Raw genomic sequence first — 18,793 nt, 5'->3', positions numbered from 1 at the left:
ATAAAAAAACAAGGGCAGCAAAAGGAAATAAATAATAAATATATATTTTTTAAAGAAGGTTCAGAAATTTAGTGCATATGTGTTATGGGGAAGTTTGCTTAATTTTGCAGTGCAGGCTTTTTGCTCAATAGCAACAAAAAGATTAAGTTTAAAAAATTCATTTCTTTAATTACTTAAGAGAAGCAAAGTTTCACACGCGAGAGAAAGAAAACAGAGCAGCTTTCTGGCGTTGTGCTGGGCTGCCCTGCAGATCCTTAGGCGTGCAGGTCCCGCATTCTGCCAGTTTGAGCTGGTCACACAGCCACAGGATGGTTCAATCCGTTAGTGCCAGAGTGCTGCTCTGCCAAGTGCGCACCCAGGTGGTGAAGCAGGTCTGCAGGTGTCTATCTTTCTCCCCCCCTCTGTCTTCCCCTCCCCTCTCCATTTCTCTCTGTCCTATCCAACAACGACAACAATAATAACTACAACAACAATAAAAAACAACAAAGGCAACAAAAGGGAAAAAAATATATATGTAGAGAGAGAGAGAGAGAGAGAGAGAGATAAGGCCTCTGAATAGTATCCTTCTAAGATTTATTTATGAGACGGAGAGAGACAGAGCACTTCTTAACTCTGGTATAAAGAGGTATCAGGGAATGAACCTGTGACCTCTGAGACTCAAGCATATGAGTAGGGCCTCTAATAGGTTGATTTATCTCTCTAGCCTTGTATCTGATCCTGAAATTTCTCGTGAAATTTCCTTTTCAACTCTAAAGATAATTTAACTAAACTATGCATTTTTATTTTATCTGATACAGAGACAGAGAAGGCATAGAAGCAGAGAAAGTAGAGACTACAGGACTAGCTGGGGAAACAGCATAGTGGTTATGCAAAAGACTTTCATCCTGAGGCTCTAAGGCTCTGAGGGCCCAGGTTCAATCCCCAACACCACCATAAACCAGAGATGAGCAGTGCTCTGAGGTCTCCCTCTCTCTCTCATTAAAAGTAAATAATAAAATACACTATAAGAGAGAGAGAAATTGTGCAAAGCGCAAGGACCGGTGTAAGGATCCCGGTTCGAGCCCCCGGCTTCCCATCTGCAGGGGAGTCACTTCACAAGTGGTGAAGCAGGTCTGCACGTGTCTATCTTTCTCTCCCCTTCTCTGTCTTCCCCTCCTCTCTCTATTTCTCTCTGTCCTAACAAGGACAACATTAACAACAACAATAATAACTACAACAATAAAACAATAAGGGCAACAAAAGAGAAGATAAATAAGTAAGTATTTTTAAAATAAGAGAAAGAGAGAAATCATAGCACCAAAGCTTCCTTCAATGTGGTGAGGGCCAGACTCAAACTTGGGTTGCTCACATAGCAAAACAGCACACTATTCAAGTGAACCACTTTGTCTGCCCTAAATACACAGTTCTACAATGAACCAAACACAGGATTGTGATCCAAAGATCACTACCATCCACAGCCTGCCTTTGCCAGAAAACTTTCTGATTCCCTAAGTAGAAGCAAAGTAACATTCCTGACTCACTTCCTCATTGGAGAACATATCACCCACAGTGTGTGGTGTGGTGATTGAGCCAGTCCTTCAGCAAATATGTATGAAGTGTCTATTATATGCTGAACATAGTTCTACACTCTGCAGATTAAGCAGTGAACAAAGTCCTTGCTCTAATGCAAAGACTCTACTGTGAGGTGTTGATCTGTACACATGCCTCCTCTCCTCACCACTTTTATTTTCCTTTCTTTTTAAACTTTTTAAAATTATTATTTATTTATGGGATGGAGACAGCTAGAAATTGAGATGAAAGGGGAGATAGAGAGAAGCAGAGAGACACCTGCAACACTGCTTCACCACTTGCAAAGCTTTCCCCCTGCAGGTGGGGACTGAGGGCTTGAACCTGAGTCCTTGAGCATTGTAACATATGTGTTCAGCCAGGTGCACCACCACCTGACCCCTTCCCTTTTTATTTATTTTAGTGAGAAAGATGCAGAGAGATAAAGAATGAGAGAGAGAGCAGTCAGAGCACTGTTCAGCTGTGGCTGATGATGCTGGGGAGTGAGTTTGGGACCTCAGAACCTCAGGTATGAAAGTTTTTTTGTTTTTATTTTCCTTCCAGGGTTATTGCTGGATCTCGGTGTCTGCACTACGAATCCTCTGCTCCACTGCTTATGGCTGGATAGGACAGAGAGAAACTGAGAGGAGAGGGGAAGATAGAATGATAGACAGGTGGGGAGCTGGGGGCCAGTCAGGATCCTTCAGCCAGTCCTTGCACTTTGCACTGTGTACGCTTAACGTTGTCCACTACCGCCCGGCCCCTAGGCCTAAAAGTCTTGAAGGGAGTCCGGCGGTAGCGCAGTGGGTTAAGTGCAGGTGGTGCAAAGCGCAAGAACTCCAACCAAGGATCCTGGTTGGAGCCCCCAGCTCCCTAGCTGTAGGGAAGTCACTTCACAAGTGGTGAAGCAGGTCTGCAGGTGTCTATCTTTCTCTCTCCCTCTCTGTCTTCCCTTCCTCTCTCCATTTCTCTCTGTCCTAGCCAACAACAACAAAATCAATAACAAAAACAATAATAATTACAACAATAAAACAAGGGCAACAAAAGGGAATAAGTAAATATTTTTAAAAGTATTTTGCTGAACTATTAAGCTATCTCTCCAGCCCCACAAAGACTTTCTCTCTTTTTTCTTTTTACCGCCAGGGTTATTGCTGGGGCTCGGTGCCTGCACCATGAATCCACTGCCCTGTGGCTATTTGTTTGACCTTCCTTTCTTCCTTCCTCCTTCCTTCTTTCCTTTCCTTCTTTCTTTCTTCCTTTCTTTCCTTCTTTCTTTTTTAGTATTTATTTATTCCCATTTTGTTGCCCTTGTTGTTTTATTGTAGTAGTTATCATTGTTGTTGTTGGATAGGACAGAGAGAAATGGAGAAAGGAGGGGAAGACAGAGAGGGGGAGAGAAAGATAAACACCTGCAGGTCTGCTTCACCACTTGTGAATCAACTCTCCTGCAGGTGGGGAGTCGGGGGCTTGAACCGGGATCCTTACTTCGGTCTCTGTGCTTTGCACCACCTGCGCTTAACCTGCTGCACTACCACCGACTCTCCTTTCTTTCTTTCTTTCTTTTCCTTCTCCTTCTTCTTTTGATAGACCAGAGAGAAATCGAGAGGGAAGGGGAAATAAAGTGGAGGAGACACACCTGCAGCCTTGCTTCGCCTCTTGTGAGGTGACCTGCAGATGGGGAGCTGGGGGCTTGAACCAGGATCCTTGATTGGTTTTCTTGTGCTTCGCACTATGTGTGCTAAACACACACACACACACACACACACACACACACACACACACACATACACACTTTCTATCAGTAAGGAGAGTGAGATGGATCAGGGTAGGTAGGGGAGAAGCTGGGGGCTGAGTTCATTCATAGACCTGGAATCTATGTCAGGTAGAGTCTTTTCATAAGCTTTTAGTTCGGAATGAGGTACGGAGCCATTTAAATTTTGAACAAATAAGTGAGAGGACTAGACTCAGTGGAAAAAAAAAATAGCCAGGCCAGTGAAATGGCTCACTAGGATAGTGCACTGTTTTTTGTTTTTAATATTTATTTACTTATTCCCTTTTGTTGCCCTTTTTGTTCTTTTTTATTATTGTGGTTGTTGTTGTTGTTGATGTCATCACTGTTGGCTAGGACAGAGAGAAAATCGATAGTGCACTGTTTTGCCACATGCATAACCCAGGTTCAAGCCTGGCCCCGTTGTATTGAAGTGGTGAGGTCTCTCTCTCTGCTTCTCTTTTTTATTTTTCTATTCATTTTATTTAGAGACAGAGAAATTGAGAGGGGAGGGGAAGATAGAGAAGGAGAGAGACAGAGAGATACCTGCAGCCCTGCTTTACCACTCATGAAGCCTCCCCCCCTTGCAAGTGGGAACTAGGGGCTTAAACCTGGGACCTAGCATACTGCAGTGTGAGTGCTTAACCAGGTGTGCCACCACCTGTTCCCTCTCTGCTTCTCTATGTAAAAACAAAGCAGAAAAAAAAAAAAGTGAAAATGGCCAATGAAATTCTTTTGCATTTTTGAAGTATCATTATAGAGTTACTATGAGGAGCTGTTACTGAATTTATAGTTATTTCTCTCTCTCTTTTTTTTTTTAGAATTTTGACTTTTTAAAATATCTGTTTATGTTTGATAGAGATAGAAGTTGAGAGAGGAGAGGGAGAGAGACACCTGCAGCAGTGCTTCATCACTTGTGAAATTTTCCCCCTACAGGTGGGGCCTGGCTGCTTGGGACTGAAACCTTGCATATGGTAACATATGCTCAACCACCTGGCTCCCAATTTTTTTTTAACTGTTATTATGACAGAGAAAGAGAGCTATGATAGGACGAGATGGGGGAGGGGGGAGACCTGCACTAGTGTTGAAGTTTCCCTCTGCAGGTGGGGAGGAGGGCCTTGAACTTGTGTCTTTCTTTGTACGTGGTAACTTATGTGCTTTATTGGTTGCACTACCACCTGCCCCTACCTCATTTTCTTTTCTTTTCTTTTCTTTTTTTAAATATTTTATTCATTAATGAGAAAGGAGAAGAGAGAGAAAGAACCAGACATCACTCTGGTACATATGCTGCCGGGGATTGAACTCAGGACCTCATGCTTGAGAGTCCAGTGCTTTATCCACTGTGCCACCTCCTGGACCACCCTACCTCATTTTCTTTACTTTTTATTTTCTTCTTTCTTTTCCCCCTTTCCTTCCCTTCTTTCCATCCTTCTTTCTTTTTTCTCCCCCCCCCCCCCCCCCCCCCGCCCACCTTTTCACCAGAGCACTTCTCAGCTCTAGTTTATTGGTTTATCATTGTGCCAGGAGTTGAACCTGTGACCTTGAGCTGTTTCTTTGGTCTGGAGCTATGGAATTTCTAAAGGTATTTATAACTTATTTTACATTATTTATTTATTAAAATTATTCTTATTTATTTGTTTAGCATTGTTCAGCTCTGGCTTATAGTGGTGCAGGGGACTGAACCTTGGACTCTGAAGCCTCAGGCATAAGAGTTTCTTTGTATAACCATTATGCTATCTGCCCCCACCCTGATTTAAATTACTAATTGCCAACAGTTTTCACTGACAAATGGGGTTATGAGTTACTATAAAATAAACTGATTTCCTAGTTGTAGAGTATTTGTAAAGCTATAAAATCATACCAAAGAAGGTCAGAACTGTAAAACTAAATTGTGAAACTGTTCTTCTCTAGGATGGTTGAATTAGTAAATTTGTTTCATAATGGGAAATGTATCTTTGACACAGAGGAACAGTTTTGATTGCTTTGTGAAGATCTAAAATCTAGGCTTGTGGGAGGAAAAAATAAAATCGATGGTTTGGGAGATAGTTCAGTGGGTAAAGCTCATGGGGAGGCCCTGGGTTTAATTCCCAACACCACGTGGGAGCATCGCAGGACTGTATGGGAGCATCACTGGAATGCATGGGATCACCACTGAACTACAGGATGGATACATATCTTTTTGCTCTTCTCCCATCTTAAAATATAGACTTAAACCTAAAAAACAAAACCAAAACAAACTAATGCAGAATTCTAAATTGTTGAACCACGTTTATATGTTTGGCCAAAAAATTAAACAGTAAATACCGATATAGTTTTGATTGCATAAACAACCACCTGGAAGTATTTTCAAGGTCTGTTCTTGTGGGAAGTCATAATTCTTTGTGGGTTTATCTGTTTCTCGGTGTTCTTGGTGGCTGTTCTGTCTGTGCTCACAGACCTGCGTGTGGTGTGGGGGCGGCTACCGCAGGGCGCAGAGGCCGGGCTTTCAGGGTGGGCGGCCGGCGGAAGCTGCGGGGCCGAGGGACCCCTCCCTGTCAGTGCTGCAGCTCGGCGCTCTGGGCCAGGCTCCAGCGGGTGCCCACGATGGCGAGCACCTCTGCCAAGGCGACACCCGGGTCCAGGGCCAGGCTTGGACCTCTGAGCATCAGGACCCGGTAAGTCAGCGCTGCCCGCACCAAGACGCGCGCCCCGCCTTCTTCTGCCCTTTTCCAAGATGGCTGCGGGCCTGCGGCCGGGCTTGCTGGGCGTCTGGGGGGGGCGGGGCGGGGGAGACGAGGTGGGCCGGCTGTCCGCGTTGATTGGCTGCACAGCCAGCTGGTTTCCGGCACTGATTGGCTGCGCGACCGCCCCGGCCCCGAGCGGCTCGGCGGCCCTGGCTGGGATGTGAGGCGGCGGCTCAGCGGCGGCAGCTCTGGTCGCCGGCGGAGGCGGGCGCGGGCCAGGCTGGGGTCTCGGCGGGTGAGCGCGGGATGAGGAAGCGGACCGAACCCGCCGCCCCGGAGCATGAGCGCTGCGCCGCCGCCGGCTCGTCCTCCCCCGGCACGGCGCTGGACGCCGACAGCCGCCTGAAGGAGAAGCTGCGCCCCGAGAACCGGGGGCCCGCAGGACCGGGGGCCGCCGCGGGCATGAAGCGGGCGCTGGGCAGGTAGGGGGGGCCCATAAGGGGGCGGGGGCTCCCATCACTGGGCGGGTGAGGGGGGCCCCTAGTGTCCATCCCTGGGGAGGTGATTGGGGTTCCCAGTGTCCATCCCTGCGTAAGGGGGGGCCCCAGTGACCATCGCTGGGCAGGTGAGAGGGGCCCCCAGTGTCCATCCCTGGGCGGGTGGGGGGGTTCCCAGTGTCCATCTCTGGGCAGGTAAGTGGGGTCCTCTCCTTTGCCGGTGAGCTGTGTGCCTGTGGGAGTGCTGCACCCCGACCTGCACCCACCCGCGACCTTCCCCGGACACCCCCCCCCCCCCCGCCACCATCAGCTCTTTCTGTCCTGGCGGCCTCTCCTGGACATCTGTGCTAGCTGCCTGCCCCGACCTCCGTAGGAGGCTCGATGGACCTGCAACCCTTCCCTGGCTTGGGTGGGAGGGTAGCAGCAGTGGGGACCACCCCCCCACCAACCGGTCAGAGGAGGTAGCTGGGGCCACTGAGTCAGCCCTGGGCTGCAGGTCCAGCTCCTCTTCCTGGGTCAGCCCCGGACTCCCTCGGCCTCTCTTCCTGGTTGGTGCCCCAGGAGCTGTCTGTTTTGGCTTTTCACTTGGTGAGTTCTTGCCGGGGAGCTGGAGCCTGTACAAGCAGCTGCACCCCTGGGGGTAGGGCGAGGGTGCTGTGTCCATGGACAGGGCAGGCATGGACAGCATCCTCCGCTGCCGGGAGGAAGCCTGGTGGTGCTGTGCCTGCTCTCCAGCTGGAGGTGGGTCACCTGGATGTCTTGACCTGGGCATGTGGGCACAGACAGGACACCGTCTGAGTTGGTGCTTGTTCCTGTCATCAAACCAGTTGGGGAGGAGATGAATGCATTTATGTAAAGCTGACTTCAGAATTGAGAGAGGTGCATGTTTTAAGAGATAAACTCGTGGTCCGGAAGGTGGCGCAGTGGTAAAGCACTGGACTCTCAAGCATGAGGTCCTGAGTTCAATCCCCAGCAGCACATGTGCCAGAGTGATGTCTGGTTCTTTCTCTCTCCTCCTATCTTTCTCATTAATAAATAAATAAAATCTTAAAAAAAAGAAAAAAAGATAAACTCCATTCCCCATATGTTTGTTTCTTAGTTTTCTGGCTGTGTGGAAACTATCATTCATGGCAATTTTGAAATCTTAATGTCTCTTGGAGTTTAAAGAGATCAGGATGTAATGTCAGGTGTTGTGGCAGGGTCATGTCTGCTAGTGTCATCTGGAATGTCCTTAATTGACACTCACCACTTTAATGTGAAATATTTATCCAAGTAGCTCTTAAAATATTAACTTCATAGATATTGAAGCTAAACATTTGGATATTTGAATAAATAATAAATAACAGTTTCTCCAAATAACTCCATCAACATTTTAAGCCCATTGCTTAAATGATCATAAAATTAAGTTACGGATACTTCTAAGTCAGAGATTCCTGACTTTGCCAGAAGGGAGGGACTATTTTTTTTAAAAGATTTTATTTATTTATTAATGAAAAAGATAGGAGGAGAGAGAAAGAACCAGACATCACTCTGGCACATGTGCTGCCGGGAATTGAATTCAGGACCTCATGCTTAAGAGTCCAAAGCCTTATCATTGCGCCACCTCCCGGACCAAAAGGGACTATTTTTTGTTTTGTGTAAAATACAACTGAGCATTGTCCTTTGTGAAGTGAATCTGTTTTCTTTTTCTTTCTTTCTTTTTTCTTTTCTCCATCACACTGATAATTCTTTCCCTGGCCTGTAATTGCTAGCACTTCCTTATTTTATGGGCTCTCTCCTTACCCACTAGAACGAGAGAGCACCACCAGACAAGAACATTGTTTTCCTCACCCACCACTCCATCCCCAGTGCTGAGGACAAACAATAGATAGCAGAAAATACTTGTCAGGGAGTGTCTATCTAGAATAAGCTAGAACTGGAATTGCTGGGCCAAGAGGTGTATAAGTGTAACTTTGAGGGATGAGGTCAAGTGCCCTCCAGTTTGCACTGAATTGTCTTCCCGTCAGCTGTTTTACCCAGTACTAAATATTACTCAGTGTTTTTTTTTTTTTTTTTTTTGCCTCCAGGGTTATCACTGAGGCTCAGTGCCTGCACTGTGAATCCACTGCTCCTGGAAGCTATTTTTTCCCTTTTTGTTGCCCTTGTTGCACCACATGCGCTTAACCCACTGTGCTACCGCCTGACTCCCCAGTGCCTGCACTATGAATCCACTGCTCCTCGAGGCCATTTTTCCCATTTTCTTGCTCTTGTTGTTACCCTTGTTGTCATTATTATTACTGTTGCCATCTCTTGTTGCTGGATAAGACAGACAGAAATCGAGAGATGGGAGTCGGGCGGTGGCGCAGTGGGTTAAGCGCACGTGGCGCAAAGCGCAGGGACCGGCGTAAGGATCCCGGTTCGAGCCCCCGGCTCCCCACCTGCAGGGGAGTCACTTCACGGGCGGTGAAGCAGGTCTGCAGGTGTCTATCTTTCTCTCCCCTCTCTCTCTGTCTTCCCATCCTCTCTCCATTTCTCTCTGTCCTATCCAACAACACAGCAACGTCGACAATGGCAATAATAACCGCAACGAGGCTGCAACAACTAGGGCAACAAAAAGGGGGGAAAATGGCCTCCAGGAGCGGTGGATTCATGGTGCAGGCACCGAGCCCAGCAATAACCCTGGAGGAAAAAAAAAAAAAGAAATCGAGAGAGGAGGGGGAGACACAGACAGACACCTGCAGACCTGCTTCACCACCTGTGAAGCGACCCCCCTGCAGGTGGGTAGCCCGGGGCTCGAACTGGGATCCTTATGCGGGTCCTTGCGCTTTGCGCCATGTGCACTTAACCTGCTGCTACCACCCGACCCCCAGGTTATTTATATTCTTCATGACCTTTGTTTGGGTCTTCCTACACATTTCTTTTTTTAATTTATTTTTATTATCTTTACTTATTTTATAGAGACAGTCAGAAATCCAGAGGGAAGGGAGAGAGAGAGACACCTGCAACACTGTTTCACCACTCGCAAAGCTTTCCCCCTGCAGGTGGGGACCAGTGCTTGTACCTGAGTCTTTGTGCATTGTAACGTGTGCTCAACCAAGAGTGCCAACACCCGGCCCTCTGCACATTTAAAAAATATATATTTTATTTATTTACTTATTTAATAGAGACAGAGAAATTAAGAGGAAAGGAGTGGGTAGGGAGAGAGAGGTACCTGCAGCACTGCTTCAACACTCATGAAACTTTCTCTGGTTGGTGGGGGCCGGGGTCTTGAACCCAGGTCCTTATGTATGGTAACTTGCACGGTCAACCAGGTACACCACAGCCCAGCCCACCTTTACCTTTGTATTGTGCACATTTTCAAATATACTAAAACAGAGAAGACAGAATGATGAGCCTCAAGTGTTGGTCACTTCATTTGTTTTTGTTTTGTCAATCTTGAATCCCTGTCCCTCCCCTCAGTTTTTTTTGTGTGTGTGTATGTTTTGGTAGGGGTTGAGGGGCTAGAACATTTTAAATCGAATTATTTTTATCCAAAAACACTTCACAATTTATGATACGGGAGGTGGCACAGTGGATGAAGCATTGGACTCTCAAGCAGGAGGTCCTGACTTCAATCCCTGGCAGCACGTGTACCAGAGTGATATTTGGTTCTTTCTCTCCTATCTTGCTCAATAATAAATAAGTAAAATCTTGAAAGAAAAAACCACTTCACAGTTTATCTTGAACAAATAAGGACTTTTTGAAATATAACCCCAGATGCTGTTTCACTTATTGAAATTAACAATTTAGGTTTTGGAAGATAGCCCAACATTAAAACACAGCACTGTCACAGCTCTGGCTCCAAGGCTACAGGCTCACTTCACTCCCTCACCACCACATGCCAACACTCTGGCCTCTCTAGCTCTCATTTTCTTTCTTTCTTCCTCACAAGACAAATAGATCTTTTAAAATTAATAATTATATATGATTGATTTATAGTCTCTTTTAAAAAATTTTTTAAAAATTTATTTTATCCCCTTTTGTTGCCCTTGTTGTTTTACTGTTGTAGTTATTGATGTCGTCGTTATTGGATAAGACAGAGAGAAATGGAGAGAGGAGGGGAAGACAGAGAGGGGAAGAGAAAGACACCTGCAGACCTGCTTCACCACCTGTGAAGTGACTCCCCTGCAGGTGGGGAGCCGGGGGCTCGAACCGGGATCCTTGCACCTGTCCTTGCTTTTTAAGCGCCACCTGTGCTTAACTGGCTGTGCTACCGCCCGACTCCCCTATAGTCTCTCTTTTTTAAAGATTTTATTTCTTAATGAGAAAGATAGGAAGAGAGAGAATCAGACATCACTCTAGTACATGTGCTGCCGGCGACAGAACTTGGGACCTCATGCTTGAGCGTTCAAAGCTTGTATCCAGTGCGTCACTTCCCAGACCACTATATTCTCTAGTCTACACCTAATGTAATCATTTCCACAATTGTGTACATAAAAAAAAAAAAAAAAAGGGAGTCGGGCGGTAGCACAGCAGGGTAAGCGCAGATGGCCAAAAGCCAAGGATGGGCGTAAGGATCCTGGTTCAACCCTCCAGCTCCCCACCTGCAGGGGAGTCACTTCACAGGGGGTGAAGCAGGTCTGCAGGTGTCTATCTTTCTCTCCCCCTCTCTGTCTTCCCCTCCTCTCTCCATTTCTCTCTGTCCTGCCCAACAATGATGACAACAATAATAACTACAACAATAAAACGTGGGCAACAAAAGGGAATAAATATAAAAATAAAAATAAAAAAGCCCAGGAGGTGGCACAGTGGATAAAGTGGTAGACTTACAAATCTGCGATTTCAAGTTCAATCCTTGGCATCCCATGTATCAGAGTGATGCTCTGGTTCTCTGTCCTCCCATCTTGGTCATAACTATATATATAAATAGATAAATAAAATCTTGTACATTTCATAAATTGAACCTGGGTCCTTGCACATGGTAATGTATGTATTCAGCCAGGTGTGCCATTGCCTGACCCCTAATTATTATTTTTTTTAAATGCAAAGAATGTACCTGGTCCCTCATTGTGTCACATTGCTGAGAAGTCTCCCGGTCTGACAGACACCACAGCAGTACTGCACTATCTATGGAGCTTCTCCTGGTGCCATCCATGGTGCTACCATGTGATGTGAGATGGGGACTCAATCCCAAGGCCTTGTATTTGTTAAGGTACGTACTGTACCAGTTGAGCTGTACCCTGGCTCAGTCTGTAATTTTTTTATAAGAGCACTGCTCAGCACTGGTCTATGGTGGTGCTGAAGATTGAACCTGGGACTCATGAAAGTCTTTTGCATAACTGTTATGCTGTCTCCCCAACCCCAGTTTTAATACTTTTTTTTAAAAAAAAAACTTTATTTATACATTTTCCCTTTTGTTGCCCTTGTTTATCATCATTGTTATTATTGTTGTTGTTATTGCTGTCATTGTTGGATAGGACAGAGAGAAATCAAGAGAGGAGGGGAAGACGGGGAGGAAAAGATAGATACCTGCAGACCTGCTTTATCGCCTGTGAAGCAACTTCCCTGCAGGTAGGGAGCTAGGGGCTCAAACCGGGATCCTGATGCTGTCAGTGTGCTTTCCATCATGTGCGCTTAACCTGCTTAACCACCGCCCGTATCCCCAGTTTTAATACTTTTGAATTGATTTGTTTTAAAATTTTGGGCGGTAGTGCAGCGGGCTAAGTGCACGTGGCGCAAAGATCAAGGACTGGCATAAGGATCCCTGTTCAAGCCCCTGGTTCCCCACCTTCAGGGGGGTTGCTTCACAGGCGGTGAAGCAGGTCTGCAGGTGTCTTATCTTTCTCTCCCCCTCTCTGTCTTCCCCTCCTCTCTCCATTTCTCTCTGTCCTATCTAACAACGACAACATCAATAACAATATATACAACAATGAAAAACAAGGACAACAAAAGAGAAAAAAAAAAATGGATAGAATTCCTTCTGTAGTGGTCCGGGAGGTGGCGCAGTGGCAAAACTTTGGACTCTTCAAGCATGAGGTCCTGACTTTGATCCCTGGCAGCACACGTGCCAGAGTGATGTCTGGTTCTTTCTCTCTCTCCTATCTTTCTCATAAAGAAAGAAAATCTTAAAAAAAAAGAATTCCTTCTATAAAACTCTGTAAGCCTAGTGCTTTTGGGAATATAGTTCTTTTGTGATTATTAGATTTGTGCTCTAACATCAGAATTGGATGATTTTGTGTAGAAAGTCTATGGTGTGCAGCATGGCACTGCTCCCACCCCACCCCACCCCCCATTAGGACTGTTTCTGTAGTCTCATGCCCTGTGTTAATGTGCTTTTGTTTTTCATTCTTTTTAAAAATATTTTAAGGGCAACAAAAGGAAATAAATAAATATTCAAAAAATATTTTATTTTAATGAGAGAGAGAGACCAGAGTATTCCTCAACTCTGGCTTATGGTGGTACTGAGGACCTTGGAGCCTCAGTCAGCATAAGAGTCTTTTTTTTTTTTTTTTTTTTTAATATTTATTCCCTTTTGTTGCCCTTGTTTTATTGTTGTAGTTATTGTTGTTATTGATGTCGTTGTTGTTGGATAGGACAGAGAGAAATGGAGAGAGGAGGGGAGACAGAAAGGGGGAGAGAAAGATAGACACCTGCAGACCTGCTTCACCGCCTGTGAAGCGACTCCCCTGCAGGTGGGGAGCTGGGGGCTTGAACCGGGTTTCTTGCTCCGGTCCTTGCGCTTTGTACCACCTGTGCTTAACCTGCTGCGCTACTGCCTGACTCCCAGCCTGAGAGTCTTTTGCAGAACCACTATGCCATCTACCCAGCCCACTTACTTTTTTTTTTTTTTTTCCGATTTAGGTTAGCTAAATGTATATCTGATATACATATAGTAAAGTGTGTTTTTTTTTCAAATAAACTTTTTATTGTTATTTATTTAATCAGGTGCTGAAGAATGCAGAGAAGCAGAAATCATGTTTCATCTGAATGGACACAGCTACTGTGCTTTTTCTGTTGCTGAATGTCAGGAATGTTGTCCCAGGGTGGCAGGCTTGTCCAGTCTCTCCAGAAGAGTAGGGATGTATGTGTGTGAAAGAGGGAGGTAGGGTTGGAGGGAAGTATCTTACTGTTTAAATGTTGGCAGTTAACTCTGAGGGAAATAACTTTTTTAAAAATTTTATTCCTGTTTGTTGCCCTTGTTGTTTTATTGCTATAGTTATTGTTGTTGTTATTGATTTTGTTATTGTTGGATAGGACAGAGAGAAATGGAGAGAGGAGGGGAAGACAGAGGGGGAGAGAAAGATAGACACCTGCAGACCTGCTTCACCACCTGTGAAGCGACCCCCCTGCAGGTGGGGATCCGGGGGCTCGAACAGGAATCCTTACGCTGGTCCTTTGTGCTGCTTGTGCTTAACCCACTGTGCTACTGTCTGAATCCTGGGAAATAACTTAAAAAAATTTCTGTGCTAAAGATTGTTTTTAAAGGTCACTTTATTGAGGATTATTGATTTATAGGATAGTCATCTCAGGGGTATAGTACAGTTCCACATCTCCTCAGGATAGCTATTGGCACACCTTAACCCTCTATCAAATTGTCCTCTTCTGTCATGGTGTACTGGACTCCCAATTCCTCCTTAGCACCCTCCTCATCTCCCCCTCGGAGTATAAAGCTCAACTTTGGTTTCTGGTGGTGATAGGGATTAAACCTGGGTCCTTGGAGCCTCATCCATGAAAGTCATTTTGCATAATCAAGTTGCTGCCCCTTGCCCAAATAAAGGATTTTGTGGGTCTTTCAGTATTTCAGTACTCATCATCATTATTATTATTTTTTTCCATGTAAAGAAAGTACTTTCTTTGTGTTTTTCTTTTTTGTTTTTTCAGTCTCACTCAAAGGAAGGAACTTTATCCAGGGGCTGCTGATGGCTTCACCATAACCCAGAAAGGCAGGGCACCAAGTTTAATGTCTGTCCTTCAAGATTGGCCTTCTAGAGGGTGAATATTGAGCTCACTCTCTAAACATCTCTGTGTGGTATCTCCTCATCCTTTCTGTACACAGAGATTAGCTTTTGTAGTTAAAATCTACATTTTTCCATCTACCTTCTGCTACACACCACTTCTGGACTGTTGCAAACAAAGGGGCAGGTTTTGTTTATGATGCCCCAGCTGGTCCCCCCCCATACACACACCTGGTCCATCTCTTCACAGTCATGGCTTATCTTATCAAGGACACATTCCAGTCTTGGGCCTGGCACCCTGAGACTTGGTACTTCGCCAGTGTTCTCATTTTGGAAAGACTTTATGTCCTGATCTCTGCTTGCCTCTCAATTCCTATCCAGTGTGTACTTTCCCCCTTCTGAAGGGAGTATCTATCTCTGCAGCAACTTTGGGCAGAGATTGTCCAAATGTAGGAGATATTTTATTTATTTATTTATTTATTTTTATTGTAGATTAAAAGCTCCTAGACATGCTATCATGGATTTATTTAGCCATGGAAAGGGCCACAGTAGATATAGGTCATTTTGTTAGGATTGTGCTGACAGCAGTGGAGACAAGATACCTTTCCAGATTTGTGCCCCTCTTGCTTCTTCCATTAGAGCACTTTTCTGTCAAGATGCAGTATACAGGAATGACTCTACTGTAATATGATCTTGAAAAGTGCTAGGTTAAATCAGTACTCCCCACCCAAAGATGATGCCACAGAACTAGTGTTGATGAGTTAGTGCTTTGCCCAGGAGGGACTCATATCAGCTTGAAGAGTACGTGAGTCTTGTCTCTTCCCAAGCTGAGGGCCATATTCTGGAATAATAGTGAGGTCAGAGAGCCTCAGATGTATGAAAGAGGAAACACACAATGAGTGCTTGTTCAGTGCCATCTTCTGTGGGGAACCTTGTTACTACTTTTTTTTTTTTTTTTAACTCTCCTACCAGAGCACTGCTCAACTCTGGCTTATGGTGGGGTGGGGGATTGAACCTGGGACTTCTGGAGCCTCAGGTATAAGAGTCTCTTTGCATAACCATTATGCTATCTACCCTTGCCTACTACTTTTTTTTTTTTTTTTTTTTTAACCAGAGCACTGATCATCTCTGGTTTATGGTGGACCAGGGGATTGAACCTGGGATCTTAGAGCCTCAGGCAAGAAAGTCTCTTTACATAACCATTATGCTATCTACTATCTACCCCTACCCACTTGTTTTTAATGTTAGTTGGGTTCTTGTAAGCTTTAGTTGTCTTAGTCATGTGTTAACTGCTTATGTGGTAAAACGAGGAGGGGATAGATGGATGTTCATATGAAGAGTTTCAGAAGATTCAGACTTTTTTTTTTATTTTGCAAAGAAAAAGACAGGCATGGTGTCAATCAAAGAAGACAAATCTCAGCAATACTAAAATTTAGTTTTTTTTCCTGGAACTTGTGGGAAGTTGTCCTGTGCTTTAGAGTAAAAAGAAGGAAGCTCAGTTTGTTTTCAGTAATTTTTTAATCGTTTGACCTCCTGACAAGTATATATATATATATATTGATTGAATGACTTGTAGTGAAGGGAGAAATGTTCAGGGTTGGAATAGGTCTTTATGAGAATTAGGTCATTGAGATATATGGTCTGCAGGTAACTATCTTTCTCTCCCCCTCTCTGTCTTCCCCTCCTCTCTCAACATCTCTGTCCTATCCAATAAAAAAAAAAAGAGATATGCCTTTTAGCTTTCAAGCGTTTCCTCCTTCCCTTCTTCCTTCCTTCTTTCCCTCCTCCCTCCCTCCCTTCCTTCCTTCCTTTTGCCACCAGGGTTATCACTAGGACTTGGTGCCTACATGATAAATCCACCACTTCCAGTGGCCATTTTTTTTTTCACTTTATCAGACAGAAATTGAGAGGGGAAGGGGTAATAAGGAGAAAGAGAGAGAGAGATGTCTGCAGAGAGAGAGAGAGAGATGCCTGCAGACCTGCTTCACCACTCATGAAGCTTCCCCCCACCCCCCGCAGATGGGGATTAGGGGCTTGAACTCAGGTTCTTGTACATGGTAATGTGTGTTTAAGCAGGCACACTGCATTTTTCTTTTAATAATGTGTGCAGCAGATATCCCCTTCCCTCTCATCCTTGATCTGTGCATTGCTGGTCCTAGAATATCATCTTCCCACCTGAGAGTGGCCCTGTCAGGGGCAGGTACCCATGGGTTATTGCTTGGTAAACGGTTATGGTGTTCCTGCTATTGGTCAGATGCTATGCAGGCACTGGGGATATAAGAGTGAAAGAAAGACACTTCGTTCCTGGGAAGCCCATTGTCTGTTGATTTGGCAGCCACCGGCTCCCACACTCACATTTTTTAAAAAAAATTTTATTTATTTATTCCCTTTTGTTGCCCTTGTTGTTTTATCATTGTAGTTATTGTTGTTATTTATGTCTTTGTTGGATAGGACAGAGAGAAATGGAGAGAGGAGGGGAAGACAGAGGGGGAGAGAAAGACAGACACCTGCAGACCTTCTTCACTGCCTGTGAAGCGACTCCCCTGCAGGTGGGGAGCCGGGGGCTCAAACCGGGATCCTTAAGCCAGTTCTTGCGCTTAGCGCCACCTGCGCTTAACCCGCTGCGCTACCGCCCGACTCCCCCACACTCACATTTTTATGATGTCTACAGCAAAGACAAATGCAGGGATGGCTGGAGATGGTTATTCTGGTCTCATATTTATCATTGTCCTGCCTTTGTCTTTCGTTGAAATATAATGCATGGTATAATTTACAATGCATCCTTGGCTTAAAAAAAAAAAAGAAATTCTCACAGTTTGGAGACACAGTACACTTTGGCAAGGCATGTCCTGGTAGAACTTACAGGGAGGAAAATAAGGCTACCCTTATAGGACATTTGATACATGGCTTAGGGGACCAGAGGAACGTTAACCTAGCGCAGGCCACCTAGGAGCCTGCTAGCACAGCTCCAGGGCCTCAGGAGAAAGCCCAGAGGAAGACTCTACAGGTACCAAAGAAGGGATATTCAGGTGAGAGGCTGCGTTGGGCAACTACCATAGTGACAGGCAGGTCCTAAGGGGCCATCTCTCTGCTCACTTCTTCTCTGATTTTAATTGTCTTTCGGATTTATAGATAGGAAAGTTTTCTCAGCAAAAAATTTAGTATAGAGGCTATGATTGAGAACTATCATTTACATAATTTACATGTAATTTACATTTATATCTTTTTATTGTAGTTATTATTGTTGTTATTGATGTTGTTGTTAGGACAGAGAGAAATGGAGAGAGGAAGGGAAGACGGGGGAGAGACAGAGAGACACCTACAGACCTGTTTCACCACCTGTGAAGTGACCCCCCTGCAGGTGGGCAGCCGGGGGCTCGAACATAAAAATATTTTTAAGGGGCTGGGCTGGAGCACCCAGTTAAGTGCATATAGTATCATGTGCAAGGACCTGGATCCAAACCCCCACTCCCCACCTATAAGACAGAAACTTCTTGAATGACAAAGCAGCTCTGCAGGTGTCCCTCTGTCTCCCTATCTCCCCGCCTCTCTCAATTTCTCCCTGTCCTATCCAATAAAATAAAAAGAAGGAAATATATATTATCATTATCATCATTTAAAAAAAAATTTTTTTTAATCTTTATTTATTTTCTGGATAGAGACAGTCAGAAATTGAGAGGGAAAAAGGTGATAGAGAGGGAGAGAGACAGACACCTGCAGCACTGCTTCACAACTTGTGAAGCTTTCCCCCTGCAGGTGGAGGCCAGAGGCTCAAACCTGGGTGCTTGCACAATGTAATGTGTGCTCAACCAGGTGTGCCACCATCTGGCCCCTTTCATCATTTCTTTTTTTTTTTTTTCTTACAGAATTTTTAAATTTATTCATGAGAAAGATAGGAGAGAAAGAACCAGACATCACTCTGGTACATGTGCTGCCGGGGTTCAAACTCAGGACCTCATGTGTGAGAATCGAATGCTTTATCCACTGCACCACCTCCCGGACCACTCATCATTTCTTTTTAAAGGAAAGGCACAATGAAGAAAATTTCAGGGTCCAGGTGGTGGCACACTTGATTAAGTGCGCATATCAGGGCCTGCGCATGTCAGCTCCTGCTCCCCACCTGCAAGAGGGGACACTTCGTGAGCGTGAAGCAGGTCTACAGGCGTCTTTCTTTCCCCCATTCTCTCTACCCTGCTCTCTCAATTTCTCTCTGTCCTGTCAGATAAAAATTGAAAGAAAAAAATGACTGCCAGGAGCAGTAGATTTGTAGTGTTGGCATCAAGCCCCAGCAGTAACCCTGGTGACAAAAATAAATAAATAAACATAAGTATTCTTAAATATTTAAAATATAAATAAAATTTCAGAAACATAAAAGCTGAAGCATCCATTACTAGCTGACTCACACTG

General features: G+C 44.9%; 1 protein-coding gene across 3 annotated transcripts in view; it reads left to right on the top strand.

Annotated features, from left to right (window-relative positions):
• Positions 1 to 18,793, top strand: part of ABHD12 (abhydrolase domain containing 12, lysophospholipase) — a 71,210-nt gene that overhangs the window by 1,275 nt on the left and 51,142 nt on the right. Inside the window, exon 2 of one of the 3 annotated variants that reach the window (XM_060192434.1) lies at positions 5,878 to 5,967. The exons of 1 other annotated variant lie outside the window; for it this stretch is intronic. In XM_060192434.1, coding sequence (XP_060048417.1) covers positions 5,878 to 5,967 — 90 coding nt within the window. Of the gene's footprint in view, positions 1 to 5,877; positions 5,968 to 6,156; positions 6,459 to 18,793 lie in introns of those variants that run through there. One more of the 3 variants, XM_060192427.1, reaches the window with a different exon arrangement.

Source organism: Erinaceus europaeus, chromosome 1 (assembly GCF_950295315.1).
Source record: "Erinaceus europaeus chromosome 1, mEriEur2.1, whole genome shotgun sequence".
Classification (NCBI taxonomy): Eukaryota; Metazoa; Chordata; class Mammalia; order Eulipotyphla; family Erinaceidae; genus Erinaceus; species Erinaceus europaeus.
The sequence above is the reverse complement of the archived record's forward strand: the minus strand, read 5'-3'. Positions and strand labels throughout refer to the sequence as shown.